The following is a 14,886-nucleotide window of genomic DNA, read 5'->3' on the forward strand; positions in this document are numbered from 1 at the left end:
AATCCTACTCAGACGCGATCTGCCTACAACAAAATCTCTTGCATAGTTCAATTTGTTTCGGTGTGTTGGATTGAAAGTGGATAATATTGACTGGATCCAAATTGCCGCAGTGAAGGGAAACGTTGATAGTGTGAACAGGGAAAACTCTAGAACAGTGGTCACCAACCTTTTATGAGATCAAAATGCAAGTCGAGATCTTCCTCTCAAATTTATTTTCAACATGACTTAAAATATGTTGTTGCCTATGCAATATTAACCATTTAAAACCAGTTCTGTAGCAATGAGGTTTGAGCACTAAGCTAGAGGCACAATACATTATCACCACATTCTGGCTTTGATAGAACTGCCCTGCCAATGCTTTGTTGCTCGAGGAATTAAAATATACATAGTTCAAGATTTGAGGTAATCTATATGATCACACTGGTAATTGATCCGTTGTTGTATTACTTGTGAGGTACAGCTGAGTGAGATAATATTTAAATAATTAGCTTTTGAATCATATTTTACTGGGCTGATGGTGCATCTGATGGTCAGCAGAGGGAGAGAGCAGCAGATGGTCATGTCTCAGCAGAGGGAGAGAGCAGCAGATGGTCAGTCTCAGCAGAGGGACAGAGCAGCAGACAGTGTCCACCTCTCAACATCCCTCCACTCAATTCAATTCAAAGGGCTGGTATGGTATTGGTATGGGAAACATATGTTAACATTGCCAAAGCAAATTAAATAGATAATAGACAATACACAATGAACAGTAAACATTACACTCACAGGAATAAAGACATTTTACATGTCATATTATGTGCAACTAGTTAATGTACAAAAGAGAAAATAAATTAACATAAATGTGGGTTGTATTTACAATGGTGTTTGTTCTTCACTGGTTGCCCTTTTCTTGTGGCAACAGGTCACAAATCTTGCTGCTGTCATGGCACACTGTTTGTTTGTTTCTGCCTGTCTTCCTCTCTCCATGCTGTCTGTCTTCCTCTCTCTCCATGCTGTCTGTCTTCCTCTCTCTCCATGCTGTCTGTGTTCCTCTCTCTTCATGCTGTCTGTGTTCCTCTCTCTTCATGCTGTCTGTCTTCCTCTCTCTCCATGCTGTCTGTCTTCGTCTCTCTTTATGCTGTCTGTCTTCCTCTCTCTTTGTGCTGTCTGTCTTCCTCTCTCTTTATGCTGTCTGTCTTCCTCTCTCTCCATGCTGTCTGTCTTCCTCTCTATCCATGCTGTCTGTGTTCCTCTCTCTTCATGCTGTCTGTCTTCCTCTCTCTCCATGCTGTCTGTCTCCCTCTCTCTTCATGCTGTCTGTGTTCCTCTCTCTTCATGCTGTCTGTCTTCCTTTCTCTTCATGCTGTCTGTCTTCCTCTCTCCATGCTGTCTGTCTTCCTCTCTCTTCATGCTGTCTGTCTCCCTCTCTCTTCATGCTGTCTGTCTTCCTCTCTCTTCATGCTGTCTGTCTTCCTCTCTCTTCATGCTGTCTGTCTTCCTCTCTCTTCATGCTGTCTGTCTTCCTCTCTCTCCATGCTGTCTGTCTTCCTCTCTCTCCATGCTGTCTGTCTTCCTCTCTCTTCATGCTGTCTGTGTTCCTCTCTCTTCATGCTGTCTGTCTTTCTCTCTCTCCATGCTGTCTGTCTTCCTCTCTCTTCATGCTGTCTGTCTTCCTCTCTCTTCATGCTGTCTGTCTTCCTCTTTCTTCATGCTGTCTCTTCATTTCTCTTCATGCTGTCTGTCTCCCTCTCTCTTCATGCTGTCTGTCTTCCTCTCTCTTCATGCTGTCTCTCCATTTCTCTTCATGCTGTCTGTCTCCCTCTCTCTTCATGCTGTCTGTCTCCCTCTCTCTTCATGCTGTCTGTCTTCCTCTCTCTTCAAGCTGTCTGTCTTCCTCTCTCTTTATGCTGTCTGTCTTCCTCTCTCTCCATGCTGTCTGTCTTCCTCTCTCTCCATGCTGTCTGTCTTCCTCTCTCTTCATGCTGTCTGTCTTCCTCTCTCTCTTTATGCTGTCTGTCTTCCTCTCTCTCCATGCTGTCTGTCTTCCTCTCTCTCCATGCTGTCTGTCTTCCTCTCTCTCCATGCTGTCTGTGTTCCTCTCTCTCCATGCTGTCTGTCTTCCTCTCTCTTCATGCTGTCTGTCTTCCTCTCTCTTTATGCTGTCGGTCTTCCTCTCTCTTTATGCTGTCTGTCTTCCTCTCTCTTTATGCTGTCTGTCTTCCTCTCTCTTTATGCTGTCTGTCTTCCTCTCTCTTTATGCTGTCTGTCTTCCTCTCTCTTTATGCTGTCTGTCTTCCTCTCTCTCCATGCTGTCTGTCTTCCTCTCTCTCCATGCTGTCTGTCTTCCTCTCTCTTTATGCTGTCTGTCTTCCTCTCTCTCCATGCTGTCTGTCTTCCTCTCTCTTCATGCTGTCTGTGTTCCTCTCTCTTTATGCCGTCTGTCTTCCTCTCTCTTCATGCTGTCTGTCTGTGTTACAGATATGGATCTAGACGAGTTTGACAACGTGACTCTGAGGTACAACGTCACCAACTGTCCATCTATCGATGAATTCCGCAACCAGGTAACCATATGTCTCCCTATCTGCCCCTCATGCACCTGAAACCCCACCTCTTTAAGGAATACCTAGGATAGGATAAAGTAATCCTTCTAACCCCCCCCTCATGCATAGGCCAGATGCCCACTCATTGATATGCTTCTATTCTATGGGAAAGCTGTGCAATGACAGATACCACTAGCCAATCAATCTAACAGAAGCAGCATGGTCAGAGTAATCATGGTCCATGTTGTGAACAGGCATGGGTCTATATAAGGAACTGTACAGTATTTCAAATAAGGATGACTGTACATCGCTTTGCATAAGTGTCTGCAAAATGACATAGCTACCATATATTCATTACATGGAGAAAAACCAGACCTCTTACCTGAAAATAGATGACCCTCACTGAAACCCTTAGAGAGTTGCAGTCTGTTTTGGAATGGGTGGCCAGTAATAAACTGGTCCAGTACATCTGTTACGTCCGCCTCTTGTCGGAGGGAACGCAACACCCTGCTACAAATCAACTCCCCGTGGAGTGGAAAAGGTACGTGATGTTAGGTGCGGGGGAAGGACGACAGAGGCAGAGAAAAATACCGTTTACAGGGAATTTATTATTCCTAACACGGTATTGTGGGGAAAAGGGGCTGGACGGAACCAAAGCAAAGAAAGTAAAAGTTAGAGTCCCCTCTCCTACCTTACCTGCCTACCCACCTAATCTTTTAGCACCACCTGGCGCGCTAACCAAAATACAGGGGACGGTCCCCCCGGGTCTTACCTAGTGTGCATAGACATACTAAATACAACAGGTTATGTATGCCGGCATGCCTCTTGCCTAAACACTCCCAAGGAGCGGTCCCCTTCCCCACCCGGGAACAAATAAAATAATTACTAACTTAAAGTAAACAATTTCAATAATCAAAAACACTAAGTCCTAGTGGCAGACACATCCCTCAGGAGTAGCTGGTCCTATTGGCAGACACATCCCTCAGGAGTAGCTGGTCCTATTGGCAGACACATCCCTCAGGAGTAGCTGGTCCTATTGGCAGACACATACCTCAGGAGTAGCTGGTCCTATTGGCAGACACATCCCTCAGGAGTAGCTGGTCCTATTGGCAGACACATCCCTCAGGAGTAGCTGGTCCTATTGGCAGACACATCCCTCAGGAGTAGCTGGTCCTATTGGCAGACACATACCTCAGGAGTAGCTGGTCCTATTGGCAGACACATCCCTCAGGAGTAGCTGGTCCTATTGGCAGACATTCCTCAGGAGTAGCTGCTACAGAATACTTTCATAGACTAACAACCAACACAGGACATCCAAGAAGCTCTCCTTTCCTAACAAAAGACCACTGGCTTTCATCCAGCTGGAGAAGGAGTTGGTCATTGAAGACAGCTGTTTCCCCTGATGAGAGGGAGGGCTCAGAGCTCCAATCATTGATGAGGCCGACCAATCAGCTGCTTGAAGAATCCAGGACTCCCTGGATTTTGTAAGGCATTCCAAGCTGATGGCGCAGAGTACATAAAAGCCCCTTTACCAAATTCAGTTTGGGCATTTGGAACAGTTAGCAGGATAAAGTCCAGCGAACGAAGCGACGACCCACCACATTTCTGAACAATAAAAATGCCCAAATAAAATGGTAGTAAACCCAAAATGGCTTTGAAAATAAACATGTACCAGTGACTGAGCCTACGAGTGACTAGAGAAGGCCAGCCAACCCTGGTATACAAAGTGCAGTGGTGCGTAAGGGTTCTGCAGTTTAAAATAAATCTCAAAGTGCCATGGTAAAGGGTGTCAATTGATCTCAAACACTGAGCGGAAGCATTCATATATAAAATATCTCCATGGTCTAGTAAAGGCATAAATGTAGCTGATACTAGCCTCCTTCTGGCTTCAAAAGAAAAACAGGCCTGATTCCTAAAATATGATCCCAACTTTTTTTGTAAATTCTTGAATATGCAATGTAAAAGAGGCAGTCGTTAATTCAAATTCCAAGATATTTATGAGGTTACAACCTCAATCTCCTTGCCCTGACAGGTAGTAATAGGTGAAAGGTTCAGAGGTCTATTTCTTGCATTAGAAAACACCATTAGTTTAGTTTTGTCAGTAATTGAGGATAAGCTTCAATTGACACAAGGTATGTTGAACAGTATAAAAAGCAGTTTGCAAGTTCTGGAAAGCTTTTGTAAGAGACGAGGCACAACAGTAAATAACAGTATCATCAGCATAAAAATGAAGTTGCGCATTTTGCACAGTTTTGTCAAAATTATTTATATAAATAGTGAATAAGAGGGGACCAGGTACAGAGCCCTGGGCCACACCATTAGGGACAGACAATTTAATAGACATGAGCCCATAAAATTGAATGCACGATCAGACAGATAATTAGCAAACCATGCAACTGCTCCGAAGGGTCTTCGCTCGACAATCTCTGCCTCAGTATAGCATGATCAACTGTATCAAAAGCCTTAGAGATCAATAAAAAGTGGGACACAGTGCTGTTTTTTTTGTCAAGGGCTTCAGTGATATCATTTAAATCCTTTGTGGCTGCTGTAATTGTGCTCTGCCTCTTCCTGAAGCCCGATTGTTACATTGATCAAATAAATTGAGTATATAAAAACTATTTTAGCTGTTCAAATCAAATCAAAATCAAATCAAATGTATTTATATAGCCCTTCTTACATCAGCTGATATCTCAAAGTGCTGTACAGAAACCCAGCCTAAAACCCCAAACAGCAAACAATGCAGGTGTAGAAGCACGGTGGCTAGGAAAAACTCCCTAGAAAGGCCAGAACCTAGGAAGAAACCTAGAGAGGAACCAGGCTATGAGGGGTGGCCAGTCCTCTTCTGGATGTGCCACTAACAAGGGTTTCAAGTATTTTCACCAGGGGTGACAGCTTTTAGATTGGCCTATAATTATTTCAAACAGTTGGATCTCCCCCTTTTAAGAGTGGTAGGGCAAATGCTGATTTCCAGATCTTTGGAATTTCATTACATTCCAGGGTTAGATTGAACAGATATTTACGTGGTTCAGCTATGAAATCGGCTGCCAGTTTTAAAAAGCAGGGATCCAAAAGATCAGGACCTGCAGGCTTTCTTTGATCTAAGGATTTCAGGGCTTTATGTACCACCTGCACTGAGAATGGCAGAAAGCTAAAAGTTTGACCAGCTCTCACTGGTTCATCCACACAGGGTTGTACAGAGACAGAGGACACTGAATCAAACAGCCTACCAGATGATACAACGTGCTCATTGAAACAATTCAGCATTTCAGTTTTGTCATATACAGCAAGAGAGTCCTTCAATACACATGACGGTAATTCATTAACATTACTGTTACCAGACATAGACTTAATAGCCTTCCAAAACGGGTCACTCAGGTTATCAGTGGTAACAGACATAACATATTCAGACTTCCTGAGAAGAAAAGAACACTTGTTTCTTAGCTGCCTAAAAATAAGCCAATCAGCATCAGAACATGATTTCCTTGCTTTAGCCCAGGCTAGATTACGGTCGTGAATAATACAAGACAGCCCAGAAGAAAACCATGGATTATCCCTCCCTTTAACTCTGAACCTGTGGAATGGGGCATGTTTGTTTACTATTTGGAGAAAACCATGGATTATCCCTCCCTTTAACTCTGAACCTGTGGAATGGGGCGTGTTTGTTTACTATTTGGAGAAAACCATGGGTTATCCCTCCCTTTAACTCTGAACCTGTGGAATGGGGCATGTTTGTTTACTATTTGGAGAAAACCATGGGTTATCCCTCCCTTTAACTCTGAACCTGTGGAATGGGGCATGTTTGTTTACTATTTGGAGAAAACCATGGGTTATCCCTCCCTTTAACTCTGAACCTGTGGAATGGGGCATGTTTGTTTACTATTTGGAGAAAACCATGGGTTATCCCTCCCTTTAACTCTGAACCTGTGGAATGGGGCATGTTTGTTTACTATTTGGAGAAAACCATGGGTTATCCCTCCCTTTAACTCTGAACCTGTGGGATGGGGCATGTTTGTTTACTATTTGGAGAAAACCATGGGTTATCCCTCCCTTTAACTCTGAACCTGTGAAAAACATCATAGACATAAGGTGCATCAGAGAAGAAAATACACAGGGGGGTATACAACAGCCAATCACAGATACAGAGAGCAGAGGAGGGTATACAACACGCGGTAGCAGAGAGAACAGTCTGTAACTTAGGTGATTGGAGTCTTTGACAATTTTTAGGTCCTTCTTCTGACACCACCTGGTATAGAGGTCCTGGATGGCATGGAGCCAAGCCCCAGTGATGTACATCTGAAGCGCCTCGCGGTCGGATGCCACGCAGTAGGTGCCATACCAAGCGGTGATGCAGCCAGTCAAGATGCTCTCAATGGTGAAGATGTAAAGTTGAGGATCTGAGGGCCCGTGTCAAATATTTTCTAACCTCGTAAGGGGCACTGTCGTGCCCTCTTCACGACTGTGTTGGTGTGTTTGGACCATAATACATCCTTAGTGACGTGAACACCGAGAAACTTGAAGCTCATGACCTGCTTTACTACAGCCCCGTTGATGTGAATGGGGGAATGCTTGGCCCTCCGTTTCCTGTAGTCCACGATCAGCTCCTTTGTCTTGCTGACATTGAGGGAGAGGTTGTTATCCTGGCACCACACTGCCAGGTCTCTGACCTCCTCCCTATAAACTGGCTCATCGTCGTCAGTGATCAGGCCTACCACCGTTGTCGTTAGCAAACCAGGTTTCTACTACGGTGTAATAACAGGTGTATCTATTTGTTACCAGGTGTTTCGGTCTCTCCACTCCAGGTGTATCTACTGTTACCAGGCGATTCTGTCTCTCCAGGTGTATCTATTTGTTACCAGGTGTTTCGGTCTCTCCACTCCAGGTGTATCTATTGTTACCAGGCGATTCTGTCTCTCCAGGTGTATCTATTGTTACCAGGCGATTCTGTCTCTCCAGGTGTATCTATTGTTACCAGGTGTTTCTGTCTCTCCAGGTGTATCTATTTGTTACCAGGTGTTTCTGTCTCTCCAGGTGTATCTATTGTTACCAGATGTTTCTGTCTCTCCAGGTGTATCTATTGTTACCAGGTGTTTCTGTCTCTCCAGGTGTATCTATTTGTTACCAGGCAATTCTGTCTCTCCAGGTGTATCTATTTGTTACCAGGTGTTTCGGTCTCTCCACTCCAGGTGTATCTATTGTTACCAGGCGATTCTGTCTCTCCAGGTGTATCTATTGTTACCAGGTGATTCTGTCTCTCCAGGTGTATCTATTTGTTACCAGGTGTTTCTGTCTCTCCAGGTGTATCTATTGTTACCAGGCGATTCTGTCTCTCCAGGTGTATCTATTGTTACCAGGCGATTCTGTCTCTCCAGGTGTATCTATTGTTACCAGGTGTTTCTGTCTCTCCAGGTGTATCTATTTGTTACCAGGTGTTTCTGTCTCTCCAGGTGTATCTATTTGTTACCAGGTGATTCTGTCTCTCCAGGTGTATCTATTGTTACCAGGTGTTTCTGTCTCTCCAGGTGTATCTATTGTTACCCGGCGATTCTGTCTCTCCAGGTGTATCTATTGTTACCAGGTGTTTCTGTCTCTCCAGGTGTATCTATTTGTTACCAGGTGTTTCTGTCTCTCAAGGTGTATCTATTGTTACCAGGCGATTCTGTCTCTCCAGGTGTATCTATTGTTACCAGGCGATTCTGTCTCTCCAGGTGTATCTATTGTTACCAGGTGATTCTGTCTCTCCAGGTGTATCTATTGTTACCAGGTGTTTCTGTCTCTCCAGGTGTATCTATTGTTACCCGGCGATTCTGTATCTCCAGGTGTATCTATTGTTACCAGGTGTTTCTGTCTCTCCAGGTGTATCTATTGTTACCAGGTGTTTCTGTCTCTCCAGGTGTATCTATTTGTTATCAGGTGATTCTGTCTCTCCAGGTGTATCTATTGTTACCAGGTGATTCTGTCTCTCCAGGTGTATCTATTGTTACCAGGTGATTCTGTCTCTCCAGGTGTATCTATTGTTACCAGGTGATTCTGTCTCTCCAGGTGTATCTATTGTTACCAGGTGATTCTGTCTCTCCAGGTGTATCTATTGTTACCAGGTGATTCTGTCTCTCCAGGTGTATCTATTGTTACCAGGTGATTCTGTCTCTCCAGGTGTATCTATTGTTACCAGGTGTTTCTGTCTCTCCAGGTGTATCTATTGTTACCAGGTGATTCTGTCTCTCCAGGTGTATCTATTGTTACCAGGTGTTTCTGTCTCTCCAGGTGTATCTATTGATACCAGGTGTTTCTGTCTCTCCAGGTGTATCTATTGTTACCAGGTGTTTCTGTCTCTCCAGGTGTATCTATTGTTACCAGGTGTTTCTGTCTCTCCAGGTGTATCTATTTGTTACCAGGTGTTTCTGTCTCTCCAGGTGAATTCTACTGTCTGTAACCAGGTGTTTGTCTCTCCAGGTGTATCTATTGTTACCAGGTGTTTCTGTCTCTCCAGGTGTATCTATTGTTACCAGGTGATTCTGTCTCTCCAGGTGTATCTATTGTTACCAGGTGATTCTGTCTCTCCAGGTGTATCTATTGTTACCAGGTGTTTCTGTCTCTCCAGGTGTATCTATTGTTACCAGGTGTTTCTGTCTCTCCAGGTGTATCTATTGTTACCAGGTGTTTCTGTCTCTCCAGGTGTATCTATTGTTACCAGGTGATTCTGTCTCTCCAGGTGTATCTATTGTTACCAGGTGTTTCTGTCTCTCCAGGTGTATCTATTGTTACCAGGTGATTCTGTCTCTCCAGGTGTATCTATTGTTACCAGGTGTTTCTGTCTCTCCAGGTGTATCTATTGTTACCAGGTGATTCTGTCTCTCCAGGTGTATCTATTGTTACCAGGTGATTCTGTCTCTCCAGGTGTATCTATTGTTACCAGGTGTTTCTGTCTCTCCAGGTGTATCTATTGTTACCAGGTGTTTCTGTCTCTCCAGGTGTATCTATTGTTACCAGGTGTTTCTGTCTCTCCAGGTGTATCTATTGTTACCAGGTGATTCTGTCTCTCCAGGTGTATCTATTGTTACCAGGTGTTTCTGTCTCTCCAGGTGTATCTATTGTTACCAGGTGTTTCTGTCTCTCCAGGTGTATCTATTGTTACCAGGTGTTTCTGTCTCTCCAGGTGTATCTATTGTTACCAGGTGTTTCTGTCTCTCCAGGTGTATCTATTGTTACCAGGTGATTCTGTCTCTCCGGGTGTATCTATTGTTACCAGGTGATTATGTCTCTCCAGGTGTATCTATTTGTTACCAGGTGTTTGTCTCTCCAGGTGTATCTATTGTTACCAGGTGTTTGTCTCTCCAGGTGTATCTATTGTTACCAGGTGTTTGTCTCTCCAGGTGCATTCTACTGTCTGTAACCAGGTGTTTGTCTCTCCAGGTGTATCTATTGTTACCAGGTGTTTGTCTCTCCAGGTGTATCTATTGTTACCAGGTGTTTGTCTCTCCAGGTGCATTCTACTGTCTGTAACCAGGTGTTTGTCTCTCCAGGTGCATTCTACTGTCTGTAACCAGGTGTTTGTCTCTCCAGGTGTACTCTACTGTCTGTAACCAGGTGTTTGTCTCTCCAGGTGTATTCTACTGTCTGTAACCAGGTGTTTGTCTCTCCAGGTGTATTCTACTGTCTCTAACCAGGTGTTTATCTCTCCAGGTGTACTCTACTGTCTGTAACCAGGTGTTTGTCTCTCCAGGTGTACTCTACTGTCTGTAACCAGGTTTTTGTCTCTCCAGGTGTACTCTACTGTCTGTAACCAGGTGTTTGTCTCTCCAGGTGTATCTATTGTTACCAGGTGTTTGTCTCTCCAGGTGCATTCTACTGTCTGTAACCAGGTGTTTGTCTCTCCAGGTGCATTCTACTGTCTGTAACCAGGTGTTTGTCTCTCCAGGTGTACTCTACTGTCTGTAATCAGGTGTTTGTCTCTCCAGGTGTATTCTACTGTCTGTAACCAGGTGTTTGTCTCTCCAGGTGTAGTCTACTGTCTGTAACCAGGTGTTTATCTCTCCAGGTGTACTCTACTGTCTGTAACCAGGTGTTTGTCTCTCCAGGTGTACTCTACTGTCTGTAACCAGGTGTTTGTCTCTCCAGGTGTACTCTACTGTCTGTAACCAGGTGTTTGTCTCTCCAGGTGTACTCTACTGTCTGTAACCAGGTGTTTGTCTCTCCAGGTGTACTCTACTGTCTGTAACCAGGTGTTTGTCTCTCCAGGTGTACTCTACTGTCTGTAACCAGGTGTTTGTCTCTCCAGGTGTACTCTACTGTCTGTAACCAGGTGTTTGTCTCTCCAGGTGTACTCTACTGTCTGTAACCAGGTGTTTGTCTCTCCAGGTGTACTCTACTGTCTGTAACCAGGTGTTTGTCTCTCCAGGTGTACTCTACTGTCTGTAAACAGGTGTTTGTCTCTCCAGGTGTACTCTACTGTCTGTAACCAGGTGTTTGTCTCTCCAGGTGTACTCTACTGTCTGTAAACAGGTGTTTGTCTCTCCAGGTGTACTCTACTGTCTGTAACCAGGTGTTTGTCTCTCCAGGTGTACTCTACTGTCTGTAACCAGGTGTTTGTCTCTCCAGGTGTATTCTACGGTGTACTCTATCATCACGGTGTTCGGCCTGGCCGGTAATGGTTTCGCCCTGCTGGTTCTGGTTAAAACGTTCCGTCAGCGTTCTGCGTTCCACATCTACATGTTGAACCTGGCCGTGTCCGACCTGCTGTGTGTCTCCACGCTGCCGCTACGGGTCCTCTACTACGTTAATAAGGTAGGACTTCTTCTACTTCTTGTTTTCGGGGGGGTTGTAACAGCGTTTTGGCCGAACTCAAAGGTGAGTTGTCGACAAGTGCATTTCACTTGACTTTTACATGTAATTTACTTCGGGGGAAACTGTCTTTAAAAGGCACATTGTCGCACCTTTGAATGAATCCAGGTCTTTGAGATGTATTAAAATAGATTATTGTTGTTTTTGACCCTCTCCCTCAGGGTCATTGGAACCTGGGAGACTTCCTGTGCAGGGTTTCGTCCTATGCCCTCTACGTGAACCTCTACTGCAGCGTGTTCTTCATGACCGCCATGTCCGTCACACGCTTCCTCGCCATCGTGTTCCCCGTGCAGAACCTGCGCCTGGTCTCAGAGCGTCGCGCCCGTCTGGTGTGTGTCTGTATCTGGGTGTTCATCTGCACTGTCTCCTCCCCCTTCCTCATGACTGGTCAGCATCTCGACCCAGCCACCAATAAGACCAAGTGCTTCGAGCCTCCAGAGCGCAAAACAGGGGGCGGGCTTAACAAGCTCATCATGCTCAACTACTTATCATTGGCTGTGGGCTTCGTCCTTCCCTTCCTGGTCATCCTGCTGTGCTACGTCGGGATCATTCGGGCCCTGCTGTCACGGCAACATACTGCACAGCGCCAGAAGGGGGCAGGGTCTAAGGCTATCCGAATGATCGTCATAGTGATGCTGGCGTTCCTGCTGTGCTTCATGCCGTACCACATCCAGCGCTCCGTCCACCTCAGCTTCCTGTCCCAGACTGCCACTTCCTGTTCAGAGCTGGTGTACATGCAGAAGAGTGTGGTGGTGACACTCTGTCTGGCTGCCTCCAACTCCTGCTTCGACCCCCTGCTCTACTTCTTCTCTGGAGAGGGCTTCAGACGACGCCTGTCAAGCTTCAGGTCGACTATCAGGAAACAACCGCAGAGACAGGGGGCACAGCCACCACTGAGGAGGGGAACAAAGAGAGAGAGAGAACGGGTCCTACCCAGCACAGCAGAGACAGAGAGCACAGTCACCACTGGGGAGGGGAACAAGCTATAGGGGGGAGAGAGAAAGAGAGTTCCTCTGTCCAGTGTTCTTTTTGCCCATCTTAATCTTTTCTTTTCATTGGCCAGTCTGAGATATGGCTTTTTATTTGCAACTCTGCCTAGAAGTCCAGCATCCCAGAGTCGCCTCTTCACTGTTGATGTTGAGACTGGTGTTTTGAGGGTACTATTTAATGAAGCTGCCAGTTGAGGACTTGTGAGGCGTCTGTTTCTCAAACTAGACACTCTAATGTACTTGTCCACTTGCTCAGTTGTGCACCGGGGCCTCCCACTTCTCTTTTTATTCTGGTTAGGGCCAGTTTGCACTGTTCTGTGAAGGGAGTAGTACACAGCGTTGTACGAGATCTTCAGTTTCTTTGCAATTTCTCACATGGAATAGCCTTCATTTCTCAGAACAAGAATAGACTGACGGTTTTCAGAAGAAAGGTCTTTGTTTCTGGCCATTTTTAGTCTGTAATCGAACACAGAAATGCTGATGCTCCAGATACTCAACTAGTCTAAAGAAGGCCAGTTTTACTACTTCTTTAATCAGACAACAGTTTTCAGCTGTGCTAACAATTGCAAATGGGTTTTCTAATGATCAAATTGCCTTTTAAAGTGCTAAACGTGGATTAGCTAACACAACGTGCCATTGGAACACAGGAGTGATGGTTGCTGATAATGGGCCTCTGTACGCCTATGTAGATATTCCATTAAAAAAATCAGCCGTTTCCAGCTACAATAGTCATTTACAACATTAACGTGTCTACACTGTATTTCTGATCAATTTAATGTTATTTTAATGGTCAAAAAATTTGCTTTTATTTAAAAAACAAGGACATTTCTAAATGACCCCAAACTTTTGATCAGTGGTGAATACAACTTCTTTACACTCTCTTTGGATAATTCATTCCAATAATTTTAAAGTTAACAGCAGGTATTTTGCATGTAAGTTTAAGTATTTTGATATCTTCACAAATCTACAAAACAGCCGTTTTACATCCTGTAACCTCTGCTTCCAACTCCTCAAACACCTAGATCCCCTGAACGCATCTCACTCTGCAGATCCCAATCACCTGAATTCTAATCACCTGGTCACACACCTGTATGTATTACACACTTTTTAGTTCTTTGCACCCCGTCACTGTGAGGTATTGTTTGTTTTGTGACACACGTCTTTCAGAGCTCTGTTTTTCCTGTAATTTAATCCTCCCGTGTATGATAGTTTTTGCCTGCCTCACTAACGACGCCCTTTGCCTATTCCCTGCCTGTACCTTAGCCTATTTGATTTCCTCTTATCTACCTATTACCTGATCTCCTGGACGACGTTACCAGCCTTTTCCCTGCCTGTACTGTTGCCCTTTTGGACCCCCTGTGTATGACCTTCTGCCTGCCCCTGGACCCAGCTACCTGCCTCCTCCTGTGGTCCTTTGCAATAAACACCTGCTGAGCCCTGCGCTTGAAACCAGGTCTCTGTCTCCCTCGTGTTCATTACATGTATATATCAATAATTTGGCTGTACGTATTTTTAGATATAGGCCTATTGTAAATGTGTATTGTTGCGTCACTATCTATATTTAAGTACAAACAATTTTAAGCTACGTATTATTTTGACAGATCAGCAAAGCAATTGATAAAATAGGACCATGTTTGAAACAAGTGGTAAGCTACAGGTAAGCTACAGGTAAGCTACAGGTAAGCTACAGGTAAGCTACAGGTAAGCTACAGGTAAGCTACAGGTAAGCTACAGGTAAGCTACAGGTAAGCTACAGGTAAGCTACCAGTTCCAGAAATCAGGAATGCAGATCGGCTCTTTATCTGAGCTACTGTGTCCAACACACCACAACCTGTTGTTATGTTGTTACTTACTGACCCCAGAAATATCTTATTATGATCATTTTTTCAATTACATATTTTTTTTTAAATAAAGTTTTAAGGAAATACAGGCATGCACTGCGTTACAAGACAAAACAGATCAATCAAGCCTGATGGTCTTGTAAGGTTGCTTTCATTTAATACAAAAGAAGCATGAAAAGGTAACGTGATGGGATACTGTCGTACTGTGGTGTGTTTGGCTTGCAGACAGTACAAATGATTGTGTGAGAACCTCTAATAGTATGAATTAGGATGTATGAGGAGGTTTGGATCCTAAGCAACCTGCCTACACATAGATTGAAGTACAATAGAACAACATAGCTACTGTAGTAGGTCAAAGCTGTGTGCTGGAAACCCTTGGTAGAGAATAGGTGGAATAGGCATTTTGGTGCTCATGGGAATTTCCTATATTTCAGACCAGTGCCTATTCTCACTTAAAATGTCGTTTTCTGTTTTTAATATATGTACACTCAGTGGCCAGTGTGTTCGGTTTACTCATCTAGTACTGGGTCGAACCCCCCTTTGCTCCAGAACAACCTGACTTCTTTGGGGCATGGATTCTACAAGGTGTGGTGTTCAAACGTTGCTCAATTGGTATCAAGGGACCTAACGCGTGCCAAACATTCCCCACACCGTTACGCCACCAGCCTGTACCGGTGGACACCGGGCTGTACCGGTGGA

The 14,886-nt window shown here is 44.6% G+C and overlaps 1 protein-coding gene across 1 annotated transcript; it reads left to right on the plus strand.

The window, feature by feature from the left end:
• The first annotated feature begins 2,459 nt into the window (after window positions 1–2,459).
• On the plus strand, window positions 2,460–12,346 carry LOC120048889 (cysteinyl leukotriene receptor 1-like). The gene is made up of 3 exons (XM_038995196.1): window positions 2,460–2,540; window positions 11,115–11,300; window positions 11,519–12,346. Exons 1-3 carry the CDS (start codon window positions 2,460–2,462, stop codon window positions 12,344–12,346), a joined length of 1,095 nt encoding a protein of 364 aa, XP_038851124.1.
• The last annotated feature ends 2,540 nt before the right edge of the window (window positions 12,347–14,886 follow it).

Source organism: Salvelinus namaycush, chromosome 5, assembly GCF_016432855.1.
Source record: "Salvelinus namaycush isolate Seneca chromosome 5, SaNama_1.0, whole genome shotgun sequence".
In the NCBI taxonomy this organism is placed as follows: Eukaryota; Metazoa; Chordata; class Actinopteri; order Salmoniformes; family Salmonidae; genus Salvelinus; species Salvelinus namaycush.